This window comes from Alternaria rosae, assembly GCF_020736505.1.
Source record: "Alternaria rosae strain MPI-PUGE-AT-0040 chromosome Unknown BKA58scaffold_7, whole genome shotgun sequence".
Lineage (NCBI taxonomy): Eukaryota > Fungi > Ascomycota > Dothideomycetes > Pleosporales > Pleosporaceae > Alternaria > Alternaria rosae.
The window spans coordinates 1,135,948-1,152,251 of record NW_025763576.1 but is presented as its reverse complement, the minus strand read 5'-3'; the positions used below and the strand labels follow the sequence as shown (position 1 = coordinate 1,152,251).

General features: G+C 52.1%; 8 protein-coding genes across 8 annotated transcripts; 5 read left to right on the top strand and 3 right to left on the bottom strand.

The window, feature by feature from the left end:
- Positions 1-195: 195 nt before the first annotated feature.
- Positions 196-1,257, top strand: BKA58DRAFT_403558 (beta-lactamase superfamily domain-containing protein; the record flags this gene model as incomplete). Its single annotated transcript, XM_046171792.1, has 1 exon — positions 196-1,257. One exon carries the CDS (start codon positions 196-198, stop codon positions 1,255-1,257), a length of 1,062 nt encoding a protein of 353 aa, XP_046023357.1.
- A 285-nt stretch (positions 1,258-1,542) lies between these two features.
- Positions 1,543-1,981, bottom strand: BKA58DRAFT_441704 (ribosomal protein L38e; the record flags this gene model as incomplete). Its single annotated transcript, XM_046173838.1, has 3 exons — positions 1,543-1,598; positions 1,652-1,780; positions 1,918-1,981. The coding sequence occupies 3 exons, from the start codon at positions 1,979-1,981 to the stop codon at positions 1,543-1,545; spliced, it is 249 nt and encodes an 82-aa protein (XP_046023356.1).
- A 157-nt stretch (positions 1,982-2,138) lies between these two features.
- BKA58DRAFT_209782 (uncharacterized protein) lies at positions 2,139-3,029 on the top strand. The gene is made up of 4 exons (XM_046166024.1): positions 2,139-2,344; positions 2,430-2,523; positions 2,592-2,638; positions 2,765-3,029. Exons 1-4 carry the CDS (start codon positions 2,309-2,311, stop codon positions 2,861-2,863), a joined length of 276 nt encoding a protein of 91 aa, XP_046023355.1. The 5' UTR covers positions 2,139-2,308; the 3' UTR covers positions 2,864-3,029.
- A 165-nt stretch (positions 3,030-3,194) lies between these two features.
- BKA58DRAFT_460494 (uncharacterized protein) lies at positions 3,195-5,227 on the bottom strand (the record flags this gene model as incomplete). The annotated part of the gene is made up of 4 exons (XM_046174767.1): positions 3,195-4,133; positions 4,239-4,453; positions 4,503-4,998; positions 5,048-5,227. The coding sequence occupies 4 exons, from the start codon at positions 5,225-5,227 to the stop codon at positions 3,195-3,197; spliced, it is 1,830 nt and encodes a 609-aa protein (XP_046023354.1).
- Positions 5,228-6,462: 1,235 nt separating this feature from the next.
- On the top strand, positions 6,463-8,122 carry BKA58DRAFT_388459 (isocitrate dehydrogenase subunit 1 mitochondrial precursor). Its single transcript, XM_046170658.1, has 5 exons — positions 6,463-6,548; positions 6,619-6,676; positions 6,731-6,805; positions 6,856-7,759; positions 7,809-8,122. The coding sequence occupies exons 1-5, from the start codon at positions 6,516-6,518 to the stop codon at positions 7,891-7,893; spliced, it is 1,155 nt and encodes a 384-aa protein (XP_046023353.1). The 5' UTR covers positions 6,463-6,515; the 3' UTR covers positions 7,894-8,122.
- A 1-nt stretch (position 8,123) lies between these two features.
- Positions 8,124-9,237, bottom strand: BKA58DRAFT_422380 (S-adenosyl-L-methionine-dependent methyltransferase). Its single transcript, XM_046172826.1, has 2 exons — positions 9,071-9,237; positions 8,124-9,007 (listed from the first exon to the last, which is right to left on the bottom strand). Exons 1-2 carry the CDS (start codon positions 9,091-9,093, stop codon positions 8,188-8,190), a joined length of 843 nt encoding a protein of 280 aa, XP_046023352.1. The 5' UTR covers positions 9,094-9,237; the 3' UTR covers positions 8,124-8,187.
- A 156-nt stretch (positions 9,238-9,393) lies between these two features.
- On the top strand, positions 9,394-11,901 carry BKA58DRAFT_318523 (transmembrane adaptor Erv26-domain-containing protein; the record flags this gene model as incomplete). The annotated part of the gene is made up of 5 exons (XM_046167675.1): positions 9,394-9,463; positions 9,517-9,750; positions 9,805-10,193; positions 11,012-11,093; positions 11,153-11,901. 5 exons carry the CDS (start codon positions 9,394-9,396, stop codon positions 11,899-11,901), a joined length of 1,524 nt encoding a protein of 507 aa, XP_046023351.1.
- Positions 11,902-12,327: 426 nt separating this feature from the next.
- On the top strand, positions 12,328-15,940 carry BKA58DRAFT_388454 (uncharacterized protein). The gene is made up of 5 exons (XM_046170657.1): positions 12,328-12,574; positions 12,624-12,932; positions 13,069-13,517; positions 13,610-14,724; positions 14,771-15,940. Exons 1-5 carry the CDS (start codon positions 12,455-12,457, stop codon positions 15,607-15,609), a joined length of 2,832 nt encoding a protein of 943 aa, XP_046023350.1. The 5' UTR covers positions 12,328-12,454; the 3' UTR covers positions 15,610-15,940.
- Positions 15,941-16,304: the final 364 nt, after the last annotated feature.

Sequence of the window (16,304 nt, the reverse complement as noted above, 5' to 3'; positions counted from 1 at the left end):
CCGCTTCCTATTCTTTGCCCTCTTTTCCTGTCTACCCTTACACCGTTGCTTTCGTATCGCTCGCACACCTTCGCCGCCATTGAACAGGACAGAAACTCCTAGTATCGGAAAGTCGCAACCGAGAGTGCATCTGCGCAAGAGCAAGACGAAGCAATACTCTTCTTCTACCATAACCATCTCACCCAGCGAAACGCAATGTCAGGCGCAAGCATGAAGCGCATTCAGATTACACCAGACGGTTCGGGTCCCCCTACAAAACTCGACACCGACGTTCCTACCTCTTTACCCGACGCCAAAGAAACCAAGATTCATCCCCAGAACGCCCCAGACGCTTCAACAAATGCCTCCCTTTTCTTCGTTGGAACTGCGACTACAATCTTGGAGTGGGAAGGCATCCGCATTCTCACTGATCCCAACTTCCTCCATGCTGGCGACCATGTTCACCTAGGACCAGGCGTCGGTGCGACGAGACAGACAAACCCCGCCATCGATTTGGAAGAGCTACCGAGAATCGATGTGATCTTGCTGTCGCATTACCACGAAGACCACTTCGACCGAGAGGTAGAGGAGAAACTGTCAAAGGGACTCCCGATCATCACTACACCACATGCCAAGGAATGCTTGACAGGCAAAGGCGAAGAGTCGTTCAAGAATGTGCATGCGCTCGACTTCTGGAACAGCTTGCTTCTAGATGTATCGCAGTCAGACCAAACAAATAGTAGTGGTCCAAAGCCCAGCATCAAAGTCACAGGTGTACCCGGAAAGCATGTACCCCCAGGCCCATTGAACGTCGCGAATGACATTCTTGGCGCTGTACCACCTACAAATGGTTGGATGGTCGAACTCGGATACTCGAATGGTTCTTCTAGCGATGGCAGCGATTTCGAGAATGGATACAGGATCTACATCTCGGGCGACACATTGATGGTGGACGAGCTCAAGGAGATCCCTGAGCGGTACAAGGATCAGAACATTGATCTCATGCTGGTCCACCTGGGAGGCACTACCATTCCTGGGCCTAAGATGCCGTTGCTGATGGTCACAATGGATGCCGAACAGGGCGTACAGCTGATGCAGCTCATCAACCCCGACCTGACGATTCCAATCCATTACGACGATTACGATGTGTTCCTGAGCCCGCTGGATGATTTCAAGAAGGCGGTGCATGCGGCGGGTCTGGATAGCAAGGTTGTGTATCTGGATCGCAAGGATCAGTACAAGTTCAATGTGAAGCAAGGACAGAAGCCGACGCAATAGCTGTATTAGTAGCCCTCTCGGTAGTGACTCTGTAGCTAGCTGTTCAGCAAAATTGACCATGATACATGATGATTCTTGGTGCACGTCGGAAACAGGCTGTGGTCTTCGGAATGAAGTTTGACTTTTTTCATTCCTGGTGGTAACCCAATGTGAAGGGTTCCGTGATGCCATTGAACAAAATTTATCCGTTGAGACGCCGTCCGCCCATGCCTTCGTGCTTCGTGCGCATCGTGCGTTGATGTCCTTGCACACTTCTGTCCTCAGTTCCTCATGCGTTCGATCCGTTTATGCGGTGTGCTTGCCCTTGGGGTTCTTCTTGCCAACGTCGGTGATGGTAAGACCTGCGGTTGTTAGATTCGTGCCATTGGCGCTGGAGTATTGGGGATGTGCGTACCCGGGGGCAGACTCTGCTTGAGCTTCTCGGCCTTGTCGGTGTCCTTAAGGACGAGGGTGTAGACGTTTGTTGAGCATCGGACCTTGAACTTGATGTTGTTGACCTTCTTGTTCTTCTTTATGCGGGCGGCTGTAGTAATGTCAGTCCAGTGCTCTCCTCACGTTCGCTGCCTCGATCGCCGCAGGTCTCTGCAGCTCGCATTCATCGTGCACAATCCCTCCTCGTACTGCAACCGCAACTTCTCCCGGCGAAAGTGGTAGACGTACACTTGGCATCCTTGCGCCTGCAGATCTCGATGAACTGCTTGATGTCGGAAACTTCGGAAGGCATCTTGACGATTTGTGTGTGGACGGGTCGTTGGAGTTCGGGATCGTGAAGTTCGGAGACGCCTAGGCACAGGCCAAAAATGCTGTGGACTCGCTTGAAACGCACGGGCTGTCATGGGGCTGCCCGCAAGCGTTGCTGCTTCGGGCCTGGTGGGGTGACGACGAGTGTGGCGTAAACCAGGAACGCCATGGCTGCGTTCCATGAAACAGTGCTGCCTACAACCCTATAACTGCTGCAGTTCTTATCGGATTCTTTCAAGCTCTTCCTGTATCTCGGAAACTCCTGACTTCCCGTCTCACACGCACATACCACCAACTTTCACCTTTCAGCATGCCGACCCCCATCGATCGCGCGGTGCAACAACGTGTAGGTTACTCATGGCTCTCCTGGCATCTACTTTACATAGTGGGCCTTCTACATGCCGACTTGATCATATGCTGAGATAATGTAGGGCCCGTTCTTCGCGTTTGCTGCAGTCGTCGCTGGTGTAGCAGCGTGGAGCATTTGGGGACAAGACATCTTTCCTAGTCAAGACCCCACTGGCGGTGCGTTATTCTATACCATTTCGAAACGTTGAATGAATTCATACGGGACCTTTCTGACAGGTTTCAAGACCCAGAAACATGGACACATGATCAATGTGTTACCTGGCTCAAGCACGTAAGTTCTCTAAAGCCTCAGTATGACGAAGGACACATGCTACCGATGGCTACCTTTCAGCTATGGATTGCCTTCTTTAGACTGAGGCATAGGCTTTTGGTCGCGTCCATGCTAACGTCACGGCAGAGGAACCTACATCCCTCCCCCGTCGCAACAACCGCTGAGCTACTGGAGCGGATCAAGGCGAACATGAGGGTAGCAAGGGAGCGAACACCAGGTCAATGAGCACATTTAGTCCAAGATGTCTATCCAATCCAAATAAATTGCAGGCTTATTTACAGACTTTCCCCCATAACTCCTGCAGAACATCATGGTAGTCGCTCGGCTGATGCATCGTTAACCGATCGAACGTCAAATCGACCCCGAACACCTCCAGGCCTCACCCTGTTTTTGGCCACATAACTCCTGCAAAATATCACGGTAGTCGCCCGGCCATCCCATCGTCCATCCGTTCAGAGCATAAAAAACCTTGACTTACTCCCGGTATCACCAGCTCACATCAACACCGTACTCCTTTCAACATACCTTTGGACCGTTTCGATACTCCACTCTCATACTAGTTGCCACCGTCCGCCTTCTTGAACTCCTGCAGGATCTCAACACTAGCGCTGTAGTGCTCTGCCTCCTCGGTATAGGCACTCTCCTCTTCCATCACGGCTTGATTAAGACGGTCCAGCTCTTCTGCCATGCGCTGCTTGTAGGGACCCATCTGTGCATCGATTTCAGTCTGCTTCTTAGCAGTCTCCATGCGCCTCTTGCGCATGTCCTCGAGTTTCCTGCGCTGGTCTGCGAGCTGGCGCTCGATAGAAAGCGTTTTGGGTGTAGGTGAGCGCGGGACTGAAGGCTTAGTAGGTGCCAAAGGCGTCGGAGTAGGCGTTGGCTTCGTACGCTTTGGTTCTGGCGCTGTGCCGTTGATAGTTGAGAATGGACGCTTTTCCGGTCCAACTGCTACGGGGGGCGCATCCGGCTTCTTCTGACCGTTGGTAGTGTTGGTAGTGATAAGTGCTGGTTTCGCGACCGCCTTCTTTGCTGGAGTGATTGGCGTTTGCGGAGGCTTCTTTACTGGGGCAAATAGCGACGGGGGTAGCTTTTTGGTGGTCGCCTTGGCTACGGCTACAGATTTCTCTGCGTGCGCATTTGCAGGCTTAGTGCTTGAATCTGTGAGGCTGGGTACTTTCGCAGTCATATCGGCCGTCGGCACAGAAGGCGGGTCGACGATGTTCTGTGTGGTCTTCTCGCCATTGTTACTGAGGGTGGAGGTAGAGGTGCTGCTACTAGTGTCTCTGTTGGCAACTGCCTGCTTGGCCTCCGCAGTTGGTTGTTCGGAAGGCGCCTGGGTCTCGTTCTGGGTCTCTGGGTTCATGGTGCTCTCAGGAGCTGCCGCAGGAGGTACTTCGGGGGTCGCAGTCTGTGTTTGATCTTTAGGGGATGACATCGTGGTAGCTTCAGAGGGATTTGGTGGAGGCCCATATTTCTTCTTGATGGGGCTGGACATCTATAGGTGGATGTCAGGAGTAGGCAACAACTAGGCTGATTATGCCAAGGTGATGCAAAGATTGGGGCAATGGTAAAGATAAAGTTAGGGAACTTTCTCTCTTACCTTCGGGGCTGACTGTGTGCTTTTCACTGGAGTGGAAGGTGTGCCCGCGGGCATGGGAGATTCTGATCGCGACGAGGCGTCCCCGTCATTCTTCGATAGGGGCTTTGCGCCTATGGTCAGAGAAGGAAGAGTTTCCAGCGCTAGAGTATGCGCTTCGCCTATATCTTTGTCGTCAGGGTCAAAACTCATGACCATGTCGCGGTCGAGAATGTCCTCTGGAGCACCATGTTAGCCGCACACTTGAGAAGAGTTAGAAAAGCTAACCTTCACTGCGATAGTGGAAACGAAAAATGGCCCATGGCTCTGAGCCTGGACGCTTTGCATCTGCCCTACGCTTGTGAAGGCTTGGCTGTGTCCCCTCCAAGGGAGCCGTATTTCTCTCCAATGACATCTTGAGAGTTGGAGGTATCAACTTGAAGCTTGCTTTCTGCTCGGTTTCATCCGAATGATCACACTCAACGTCACTTCTGATCTCGTAGTATTTCTTGACGTTGTTGACGTGCGAAACACCCAATTGTCGTGTAATGTACAGACGATGCTCCATTGTTCCGAAGGTTTCAGGCCCGCCGTCTTGTGTCATAACCACATCCAAGAGAGGAGCCACTGTGATTTCGGTATCGATGATGTCTTTACCAGTCTTGCAAAGGAACTTCTCAGTGTCGATTTTCCTGTTGGTCTGTACGCTTACAGCCTTTGCGACATACGAATGGGCCTTGCGTAGAACTCCGTCTACAATAGTATCATACGCTACAGCCAGAGTCTGGATATTTGTTAGACTCTTCTTTCGGATTTTTGCAGGTATTTCGTACGGTGCCCGTGAACCTGCCGCCGATTCGAGGCTTGTGACCCTCATCAATGGCCACATAGCAGCAAATGGCCTTGTCTCGTGGGTCAATGTATTCTCCGTACTCTTCAAGCGGCGCAACCCGACCTTCGACATAGACATGAACTTGTGCTCTTCTGTCGCTGCCCTTCTCGATGACCTTCATGTTCGAGCGAGTTGTTGTAAGACTTAGATTCAAAGTGATTGAGGCGTATCTCGTGACGACTCGATACCCCGCGCAGGCTCAGAATGGACAGGAAGTGGAAGCGCAGCAACAGCTCAATTGAGGGATGCGGAGGTGGCAAAGGACCTAAGGCCGATGCGACCGGCTTGAGTGGGTGTGTATGGACTGGTAGAGGTTGGGTTCAGGCAGCGGATCAGATCTGGTTTCGCGAACCGGGTCTCATATGAGCACTATCGACAGTGTTGAAGGCGGAGAATGTCTGGCACTATGAGTGCTTCTACTACCGACGGTCGCGCCTTGGGATTGCGGTCGTCGTGTGTTCTTGGAGTGCCACCAAGGGCAGTATGAGTCCGGAGATGAAGGCTTGATATGCTGTTGAGGATGATAGAGGATATAGTGATGAAAAGGAATGGGTAGAGTGGAGGAGGTTGTATCTAATAGATCAGAAGACCTGATGAAGATGGCAGAGCAGTGAGGTGAAGGTGAGACTAGTCTGGGTGACACATGCTAGAGGAACGCTGTAATTCCAGGGACTGCCACGCCCGGCATATTCCAAGTGAGAGTCAATTCAGGAGCGCTCATACACCCAGTCAAACGCGACGGCTGATATAACTGGAACAACTCGTAGAACACACCAAACCTAGACTGCTCTACGGAGCAGCACATCTTCAAGAGCCCACATGCTATATGACTTGCAAGAGCAAGCCGGCATGATTCTTGGTTCTGCTCTCAGAGTAGACTGTCATAACCGACTTGAAGCTTTTCATCCAAGACCTGTGGGCTCTGCCACCCCTATGGCATGATATGAGACGGGCATGTAGCATGCTGTGGGAAGATTACGTTGACAGCACCATTGTGCGCTACTAAAGTCTACTGACTCCACAAACGTGCGCTTTTCTATGGCTACTTTTCAGACGAATTCTGGTGTAGGATGAGATACTCTGTACTATGCGAATCGTAGCCCATGCGGATCACATGCAAATTCACCCGTGATAAATCACGCAGGCACGGTGACTGTGAAAACCTAAAGTATAGTCTGGAGTGGAATAGCTGCGAAAATGGGGAGAAGCAATATCGGGAAGAGTGAAAGACATTGTTGCCCTGCGTCGGAGATAATAGAGAGAGCGAGCCGCGGCGGAAGGACGGATGTGGTCATTTGCCAAGCGCGGTTTCTTCCTTCGGTTCGGATGCATTTTCGGGGGACGGCAGCTTCAGCTTGTTTCTCTCCACCTCAAATCCCTCACCACCAGCCCAACGCCGCAACTCCAGCATGTTGTCGAGGACCTCTCAAAGAACAGCGCAGGTACGAGCATGTCTATGCGCCCGCAATTGGCGGGCGCGGTGGAAATCCGAGTGCTAATGCGCCTGTGCAGACGCTCCTGCGGGGCGCGAAGCCTGCCTCTCGATGGGCACCCGCCATGGCTACCCGCTGTACGAAGACCACGTGAAAGATCCCCAAAAATGCAGAGTCTAACGCGGCGACAGCAATGGCCACGGTTACCCAGGACATCTTCAAGCCCACCAAGTTCGGCGGCAAATACACCGTTACCTTGATTCCTGGTATGCGCGATAGCCGCCTATAAATGGACATAGATTCTGAACATGCGCAGGTGACGGTATCGGTGCTGAGGTCTCCGAGTCGGTCAAGGAGATCTTCAAGGCGGACAATGTTCCCATTGAGTGGGAGCAGGTCGACGTCTCTGGTGTCGACTCTGGCAACGTCCACTCCGAGGAACTCCTCCGCGAATCCATTGCTTCGCTCAAGCGCAACAAGCTCGGTCTCAAGGGTATCCTCCACACGCCCGTCGAGCGCTCCGGCCACCGTTCCTTCAACGTTGCTCTCCGCCAAGAGCTCGACATCTACGCCTCCATCGTCCTCCTCAAGAACATCCCCGGTTACGAGACGCGCCACAAGGACATCGACTTCTGCATCATCCGTGAGAACACCGAGGGTGAATACTCTGGTCTCGAGCACCAGTCGGTCAACGGCGTCGTTGAGTCGCTCAAGATCATTACCCGTGAGAAGTCGGAGCGCATCGCCAAGTTTGCTTTCGCTTTTGCGCTCGCCAACAACCGCAAGAAGGTCACCTGCATCCACAAGGCCAACATCATGAAGCTCGCCGATGGTCTGTTCCGCAACACCGTCAAGAGGGTTGGTGAGGACTACCCCACTCTCGAGACCAACGACATGATTGTCGACAACGCGTCCATGCAGTGTGTCTCAAGGCCCCAGCAATTCGACGTCATGGTCATGCCCAACTTGTACGGAGGTATCCTCTCCAACATCGGTGCTGGTCTCGTTGGTGGTCCCGGTATTGTCCCCGGTTGCAACATGGGCCGCAACGTCGCCGTTTTCGAGCCTGGATGCCGTCACGTCGGTCTCGACATCAAGGGCAAGGACCAGGCCAACCCCACTGCTCTGATCCTGTCCGCTGCCATGATGCTCCGTCACATTGGTCTCGATGACCACGCCAACCGCATCTCGCAGTCCGTCTACAAGGTCATTGCTGACGGGTGAGTTCAAATTTCCAGTGAAGAGTAACATGTGATTGACATTTTCTAGTACCGCCCGCACACGCGACATGGGAGGCAACACCACCACCCACGAGTTCACCCGCGCCGTTCTGAACCAGATGGAGAAGGCATGATTTAGCCATCGTGATCTTCGTGTTTGCTAAGCTTTGATCTAGCGCGATGATACCGTCACATCTAGGCCTCGGCTCACATTGGGTTAACCTAGGGTATGGAGCAATAACATTATTTCTTAACGATTGGACGCAACGGCACTTGTACAACTACCAGCTGGAGTGTGAATAGAGCTGTACTTGTAGGTGGTATATAGCATGCTGCATGATTGAATTGACCATTCTTATACCCTCGTGAAAATGCCAGACCCAGAACTCCGTGCTATGCGTAACATCGTCATCGTGATGTGGGTATATCTAGAATTGGATCCTCCTCTTCCGGCCAGTGTACTTGGACGAGGCCTTGACGACCTTGCCTTGTCTCTCCATCTGCTCCTTCTTCTTCATGATGTATGCCTTGCTGCCTTTGCGTTCCTCGCCCCTCTTCATGCCCTTGGCCTTTCTTCGAGCATCTTCGACGTCGACGCCGTCCATGCCCCTCACAACGCCTGTAATGTCGCCATCCAGCGCTCCACCACCCACAGTCAGAACGAGATACGTCTTCGCGCTCTTAGTCCCCATGTCATCCTCCAAAAGACCCGCACCGAAACCAGCCTTGATCGCGGCCTGCGCCACCATCTTCTTCTGCGCGTCGTTCTTAGGGTAGAACTGACACACGGCCCTCCCTCCCCTCTTCAAACTCGCATAGAGCTGGTTGAAGAACCTCGATAACCTGCCCGCAGGACTCTCCTCGCTCGTCTCAGCATTGCACAGCCATTGAACCGCACTGATACTAATCGCCGCATCGAAAGTTCCCGGTCTGAACGGCACACCCTGCCCCGCGTCCGCCAGCAGCAAATCTCCTTCTACCTCTTTCTCCAGCGCAACGCCCAGCATGGATGCGCTGATGTCGAACCCAATCCACACGTGTGGGCCGCCGGGTGTGCCTTGCTCAGCGGAATGTGACAGAATCTCGCCACTGAGACCGGAGCCGCAGCCGACGTCGAGGATCATGGATGGCGAGGTGAGCGCGAGGAGTGAGAGGGCGCGGTGGGTCATTGTGGACTGGATCTTTTGAATACGCGACGAGGTTGTGTATTTCCGTGATTCTGAGTCATTGTAGAAGAGGTCGGGCGGCCTGGAGAAGTGTAAGCGCTTTGTTCTTCGCTATGCGATTTGCGGTGTTGGGAGAATTGCGTACAGGATGTCTTCAGGGCGTGACATGGTTGCGGTTGTGGACTCTGACTTGTTCTACAATGTGCCGTAGTCTATTCTTTATGGATTTGAAACGTGGAGAGGATTTGCGCAGTGATTGTCGAGAGCGAGCGCGGTCTGTCAGTTGCTCGACGCACCGCAAGCCAAGAGTTCGCACGACTTTTTGGTGTTGCACCCCACACTCTGCCGCGGGTCCACGGGTTTCTCCGCTAGCTCTGATGCCACCTTTGGACTGACCTCATCGTGCCGCGGCCAAACTTCCAGACTTCATCCCTCTTCGCATCCCCCTGAAGTGTGTCAAAAGTCAACATGTGGATACTACCGCTGCTTGGATATGTCGGCGTTATCCTGGGGTTCGCGTTCCTGACGCTTGCGATAGGTACTTTGCTGTGATGCTCTTGGTCTGTGGTTCATGGGGCTGACGCAACGTAGCTTCCGGCCTGTACTACCTTTCTGAACTCGTCGAGGAACATACCGTCTTCGCGAAGAAACTGCTCTATCGCCTCATTTATGGCGTCGTCGGCATACAAGTACTCCTTCTCGTGGTCGATAGGTTCCCAATTGGACTCAGCGCATTGAGTGTCGTGTCGCATTTCATCTATGCGCAGAACCTAAGGCGGTTCCCTATCGTCAAGCTCACAGACCCACTCTTCTTGGCCTCTTGTGGTATGCTATGGTTCTTGGAAGTCTCTACCGGCGCAATGCTGACCATCGTTCCAGCTCTTGTAATCGCGAACCACTACCTGTGGTTCCGCCACTTCAGTGCTCCACCGGCGAGCTCATACTCCTCGTATCCCTACTCCCGCGATGCCAACATCCCCACCTTCACCGAAATCGCATCCTACTTCGGCCTTTGCGTCTGGCTAGTCCCCTTCGCCTTGTTCGTATCCTTGTCCGCCGGCGAGAATGTTCTTCCCTCGATGGGCTCGGAGTACGCGACCGGGGACGGTAGCACCTACATTACGCCAGGAAAAGCACCAGAATCATACGGAATTGGATCAGGCGTTGGTGTCGGTGGAGCCAGTAGCAGTATGGAGGGAAAGAGGAGGGCGAGAAGTGGAACAAACGCAGGCATGGCGAAGGCTGTCGTCACTGGTGTCAGAGAGTGGGTTGGGGAGACAGGAGAGGTTATGGGACTGTGGAAGGGTGAGAGGACGAGGCCGTCATTCTAAGAGCTGGGTCTCTATCGGATATGATTGTACGAGTAATGTGGATGCTTCATGCAAAAGATTGTCGCGCATTGGTCGGTTTCCTACGTGCCTGCACTTGTGTCTCTTCACCTTGCGAAACTCGCGTCATCGTCGGGAAAAGCGCCAAATGATATAGCGCACGCGACCTCCAAACCCACAGGCCTTCACCTTGTCTCACCCCACTTTCCACGTCTCCTGCCTTCGCGCCACAAGACACTTTTGGGGGTCTCTGATTTACTATTCCTACACCATCATTCGCAATGGTCGACATACATCTCTCACGCGCATACAAGGTGCTTCCGGTGCCCCAGATACCAATGCTGCAGCGCGAGACTGCCTCTATTCAGCCAGAGAAGATCGATTCGCGCAGCGCCCGCAATCTTTTGTGCAAGGTCTTCAAGAAGAGTTACGCCCATCCGCCTACCGCAAAGAAGTTGCAGGCCAAGTGAGTGACATTTTGTCCTGAAGAACGATTGCAGCGACTGACTTTATCACTCAGCCATGTTCAATTCCTACTTGAGACGCCTATCGGTCGCGACTTCAATCTGATTACCGCCGCTGGTGTGGAGTTCAAAGTACATTCTGCCATGTTGATTGGCGGCCCGACGGCATTACAGGAGGGACTGTTTCCCGGTGGTGTAAGTTCGCCCTCTCTCATCTCTTTACTCAGGTGCAATTTGCATCCTCAAATTGCGTTATCGCCTTACATTCAGCTTGATCGAGACTGACATCAACAGGCAACAGTTCTAAACCCGCCAGAGTTCGTCAATCTGCCGCCTCACTTCCATCCTATCCTCGTGGACCGTATCGTCAATTTCAGTACGTCTCACTCGTGTCTGATGTCTATGAGCTCTCAACTAACCGCAAGATCCTTATAGTCTACACATCGGACTACCTGGTCGTCCAGGACGGTACCAAGCAACTCATTCAGAAGAACTTTAAATTCTACCATGCAACTGTAGTTCCAGATATCAACCCACCTACCGCCGCTACGACCGCTCTAGTCGACATCCATGACTGCACCTTCCATCTGCACATGTACGCTCTGGCCGAAGAGCTAGAATACGACGCGCTGAAGTCAGCTGCCCACACCAAGCTCGTCCAGCTATTCGTCAACGTGCGCAACGAAACTCCTTCCGCGATCAAAGACGCCATCAACGCTACCTTTGCCCCTCTGGGTAGCCCATCGCGTATCTGCAAAGACGGAGACGGTATGTTGCAGCAACTCATTATAGCAGGCGTCCTCGCACACGAGTTCAAGACATGGACCGAAGCAGATCAAAAAGCATTCAGCGACGACACCCAAGGTCCTGAGTACGCCGACTTCCGCAGCGCCTACAACAGGGTCAAGGGCGCGAACCAGGATCTGATTGAGATCGGAGATACTGCTAGGTCGTTGGCGGCGGAGCGCAAGGTGGGTATGGAGCGTAGGAGGGCAGCTAAGAAGGCCGGTATCGGAAAAGTGGATCAGAGTAAGCTCATGGTTGGAAGCGGCTCGCCGTTGGGCGTGTCGAGTGCGCGGCCTACAAATATGAAGGACAACTTCAAAAGACGTGTAGAGAAGCGGGGCGTTGGTGCGGTTGCAAAGGTGGATGGAGATGAGGATATGGATATGGAGGTTGACTAGACTGCTTGTCTTTCGGCGATGTGGACTTGGGTACATCACTATCTCGTGGTTCTCTTGGCGCGACCATCTCGCGGTTAGGTGGCTTGCAAAGAGCTTGAAGTCTCAATAGAACAGTCTGTGCTGGGAATCCATCTATTGTTTGGTCTGCTCGGTTACGCATTTTCGCATTATGCTTTCGCAAAACAACTGGCTGAGATGACGTTGAGACACCTGGTGACTGGAATTGCAGTGAAATGACAGTCAATGTATGCGAGGTTTTTAGCTAGCCAGATGCGTCGTATCTAATCTTGTACGTGCCTAGGTGTTGGTTGTTCAGGTAAGGGCAAGTGAGAGCTGCACTTGCTTGGTGAGAGAACTTGAAGCGGAGGCGCTCGCTTCCGACTTCCGCCCCGAACGCCTACATCATCTTTTTCCATCCTTACACATCCCCGCCAGCGACGAATAATTTCAACCAGCCAATCACCTCATTTTTTAGCATTGATTAAGCGTCACTAGCCTTTCATCGGTCGTTGCTATTTTTGCGATATCAAGTCGCGCTTCGGTGCCGGCTGTCATGGCTTGCAACAGTTGGGAGAAGCTGTGTAAGGCTCAGCGCGACTACCCAAAAGCGAAGTTCGCAGACTCGTTCGTACAAAAATCGCTCAAGAAGACGCCCAAGAACCCATTTCTCTTGGTATGCTAGTCGACATTGGAAAGTTCATTCTCAGGCTAATTTCAAGTAGGCATGGAAAGCTCGGTTATGCCTTACATTGAACAATGTGGACACCGATGTAGCAAGTCTGGTACAACAGGCCTGGGAGCAGCCAGGGGTGAATGATATCCGGTTACTGTCCTACTTGTATCAGATCTTAGCCGAAACTACGCGGAAAGATCAGGATAATAACTTAAACATCAGCGGAGTGGGCGACGGGAACCTCAAAGTTTGGCAACGTGCTGCGAAAGCATTAGGACGCAAGGAAGACCGTCAAGATCTCTGGTCTGCTTTGGCGAATGTGGCATTGGCAGAGGAATGCTGGGAAGACTTCCGCCTGGTACGTAAGAAACCGGCATCTGGCCATGACCTGGTTGTATCTCGACACCTTTGGGAATGCGCATCTCCTCGCGCCTTCCCGCTACCACAGAATACTACAACATGATGAGATTAGATTTGTTGCTAACGCTTGATAGGCCGTCTTTCACTACAGCAAAGAGACCAAAGAGGGCGCTGGATCAACATCTGCGAAAAAGCATGCTCACTTCACGCAAACACTCGCTATTCAACTCGCAGCCGAACAGCAGCGTGGACTTCCCCAGGGCGAGATGAAGAGCAAACTTCAATTCGACCTGGCTCGTAGACTTTTGAAGCAAGCATACGAGGCGGCTCCAGATGACCCCATTGCTTTCAAGGATATACGCGATTTGCGTTTTATGGGCGAAATCTTCGCGCGGCAAGCGAAGTGTAGCGAGCTGTTCGAACACTGGAACCACCCGCCTGCAGCCCTCCAGGACCTTATGACGAAACATCGGAGTGACTTGTGGGGCATGAAGATCAGGCTTGCACGGGAGAGTAAAGAATGGTCTCTACTTGAAAGCCAGTGTCTTGCGTACATCGAGCGCATTATATCACAGCAGGAAAGGTATGTTGAATCAATGACGACGTGTAACACCGTAAAGTGGCTGCGGGCTGCTTCAGCGACTTCTAAACCCTACTTGTTGCTGACGTTCTTAGCCTTCGAGAGACTTGTGCCTGGAAGAAAGACATTTGGACATCCTTACTAACCGCCACATACGCAACTCGCTCCGCGGACGATGCTGTTCGTCTCATATCCGATATCACAAGTCGTACTTTCAAACCGGAGGAGTTCCAAAGCCAAGACCGCCCCTTGAGACTTGCGTACATGACACTTCGCCAGAATGTCGCTCCAGGAACTCCAATGCTGGCCGACTGTAAGGCCTACTGGAAAAACCACGCGAACCTTATCACATGTTACGCAGATATTCGACCATTCCTAGATGGAATGACCTCAGAGGATCGAAGAGATTTCTGGGATTTTGCGCAAAATCACTACGAGGACGCGGGGAAGTCAATGGCACAGAATCAGTACCCGGCTCAAGACTGGATTGTCCATTGCGGGAACCGTCTGAAAATGTGTTATCTTTTCTGGATATCTCTGTCGACGCCATCTGCTCAAAGATGGCAAGGGCTCATGGAGGTACCTTTGATAGTCGCACTGCGGGCCCCTCAATTACGGTCACCCAGGTCACCTGAAGGTTTCGTCGCAATATATACACTCCTCTGGATGCACCATGAAGCTATGCGTAACGAAGAGCCCGATCATCCCTTCGGAAATACGCCAAATTCACGAGTTCTCCTTCAAGCTGCGATGTTGGCGCGCCATTTGGTGGCGAGCGACAAAGAAAAGCAAAATAGGCCGCTGGCACTACTTGCTGCACGACTACACCTGAACCTCGGTCTAGGAAAATCCGCTTTCCAGTTGTACAGCTACACCAAATGCAAAGAGATGCTAGTGCATACCTTGTCACCATATGTTCTGTCACGCATCTCACTGACACATCCATTTGGTGCCAAAGGCTACCAAGGATTCTCAGCCGAAGAGGAACTAGGAAAAGCGGTCGGGACAATGGAGAGGATGGAACGCAAGATTAATGAGACAGTATGTTCTGATCTCCAGTCGCTTCCTTGGGACCAAGCTATGGAACTTTTGACTTCGAAACGGGACTTCAAGTCGAGCTTGACAAAGCACATATGCAATACAGAGAGCCGTCGCATAGCACGACTTAAGGGTGAACCGGTCGATAATCTTCCCGTTATCGACCCAAGTAGTATGTTGCACTCATTTTGAAGCTGGAAATTGGCTAACTCATGCAGGCTACCGGAATATCAAGGACGTCGTGGATAGAACTGTGTTCCCAAACTACGAGCACTGTCAGCATCCTGGACCACTTTCATACATCATGCCCAACGGTCTTCCTGAAGTTCATTGGCTGGCCAAGAGCCTTGATATCTGGGACGCTAGCAGTAGATTTCTCTATAGAGAGACGCAGGTGTTGGAGTTCCAGGGCAAATGGATACACCGAGTTGCCATGCCTCCGGATCATGCCTGGGAAACCGAGCCTGACATGACGCTTGCGGAATACCAAGTTAAGGACATATGGGAGGCAATCAACCTCATCGTTAAGACGATGACTTTGCAAGGAGTTCCTCTCGAAACGCTTCCTGGGGCGCTGGAAGCACTTCTGGAACAGGTTTCCACGATGCGACTTGCAATGGAGAAACTGCGTATGCCTGGCGCCACGCACCAAAACCCCGAAGATGAACCTACCATGTTCCACGAGAATATGCTGATGTCCTGCTATACCAAGTTCGAGGTCCTGCGCGCACTTATCAAGATGATCGAACACCTACGCGAGAAGGTCATCAATGCGAAGACCCACCAAATGAAGGCCAAGTTGCCGAAGAGCTGGGTCAGTGACATGGAAACTGAGACGAAGAATTGCTTCGAGGCGATACGGAATGTGGCGCATAGCTACATCAACCTCATCGAACAGAGAGGTCGTGCTGCGATTAAGGCGCAGGTGCGGTGGGGCAAGACGGGTGAGGCACTGAAGCATGTGCTGAGTGACGACGATGTCGACTTCTACGCAACTGAATATGTTGATAGCGCACTACAGGCATGGAAGGGTGTGCTACAGGTCAAACTCAAGTAGATGGACAGATCGCAAATACATCTCGCTATTCATCCTGCATGCCGGCCTTCTCAGGCGAGGTTCTGCGAGGACATTCTAGCTCAATTATCAAGCTAGTACTTTCCTCCGCTTGCGTCCTTAAGGATCTCTAGCTTCCACTACTAGTTTGGCGTTTCCGCATACAATAGGTTCGCCTTTGAACACTGGCTTGATGGCCAAACTATCCCGATATATGTATACGTGTCATGTTTCTATTTCTCCATGAGCATCACCGATATCCTCTGAACGTCCTTCGTGCCCTTCCCGGCGATACAACACTCTCTCCGGCTACAATTTTTCTAACAATCATGACCCAAGGACTGACTCTCAAAGACATCACACCGCCCAAACCCAAGCAGAAGTACTGCTGTTATTGCGAACACCCCACGGTAGTAGTGAAAGTCATCGATAAAACGTTGAGGTTCCTCCGGTTGCGAGGCAATAATTAGCCTTGCCTCGTCTGCTGTTGCACCTGCCATCATAAGTCGGAATCGTGTAGTGAGTGAGCTTTTGACTTGCTCATGATTGTTATTGGGCGCTAGTAGGGGAAAGTGAGGATTTGGTATACTGAAAAGGACCTGCGGAGAGATTGTGGCAATGAATGGCGACTGACACATGATAGCGACTGATGCATATCGGCGAAATGCTAGATACAATTGAACAGTCAGGCTGGCGCC

What these genes read in the sequence shown, in the direction of transcription:
- BKA58DRAFT_388454 (XM_046170657.1), top strand. Translation starts at nt 12,455, where the DNA reads ATGGCTTGCAACAGTTGGGAGAAGCTGTGTAAGGCTCAGCGCGACTAC. An exon ending in CCAAGAACCCATTTCTCTTG is followed by an intron (nt 12,575 to 12,623) that starts GTATGCTAGTCG and finishes AATTTCAAGTAG; the next exon opens with GCATGGAAAGCTCGGTTATG. An exon ending in TCCCGTTATCGACCCAAGTA is followed by an intron (nt 14,725 to 14,770) that starts GTATGTTGCACT and finishes TAACTCATGCAG; the next exon opens with GCTACCGGAATATCAAGGAC.
- BKA58DRAFT_209782 (XM_046166024.1), top strand. Translation starts at nt 2,309, where the DNA reads ATGCCGACCCCCATCGATCGCGCGGTGCAACAACGT. An exon ending in ATCGCGCGGTGCAACAACGT is followed by an intron (nt 2,345 to 2,429) that starts GTAGGTTACTCA and finishes GAGATAATGTAG; the next exon opens with GGCCCGTTCTTCGCGTTTGC. An exon ending in GTGTTACCTGGCTCAAGCAC is followed by an intron (nt 2,639 to 2,764) that starts GTAAGTTCTCTA and finishes ACGTCACGGCAG; the next exon opens with AGGAACCTACATCCCTCCCC.
- BKA58DRAFT_388459 (XM_046170658.1), top strand. Translation starts at nt 6,516, where the DNA reads ATGTTGTCGAGGACCTCTCAAAGAACAGCGCAG. An exon ending in CCTCTCAAAGAACAGCGCAG is followed by an intron (nt 6,549 to 6,618) that starts GTACGAGCATGT and finishes GCGCCTGTGCAG; the next exon opens with ACGCTCCTGCGGGGCGCGAA. An exon ending in ACCCGCCATGGCTACCCGCT is followed by an intron (nt 6,677 to 6,730) that starts GTACGAAGACCA and finishes ACGCGGCGACAG; the next exon opens with CAATGGCCACGGTTACCCAG.
- BKA58DRAFT_422380 (XM_046172826.1), bottom strand. Translation starts at nt 9,093, where the DNA reads ATGTCACGCCCTGAAGACATCCT. An exon ending in TCACGCCCTGAAGACATCCT is followed by an intron (nt 9,008 to 9,070) that starts GTACGCAATTCT and finishes ACACTTCTCCAG; the next exon opens with GCCGCCCGACCTCTTCTACA.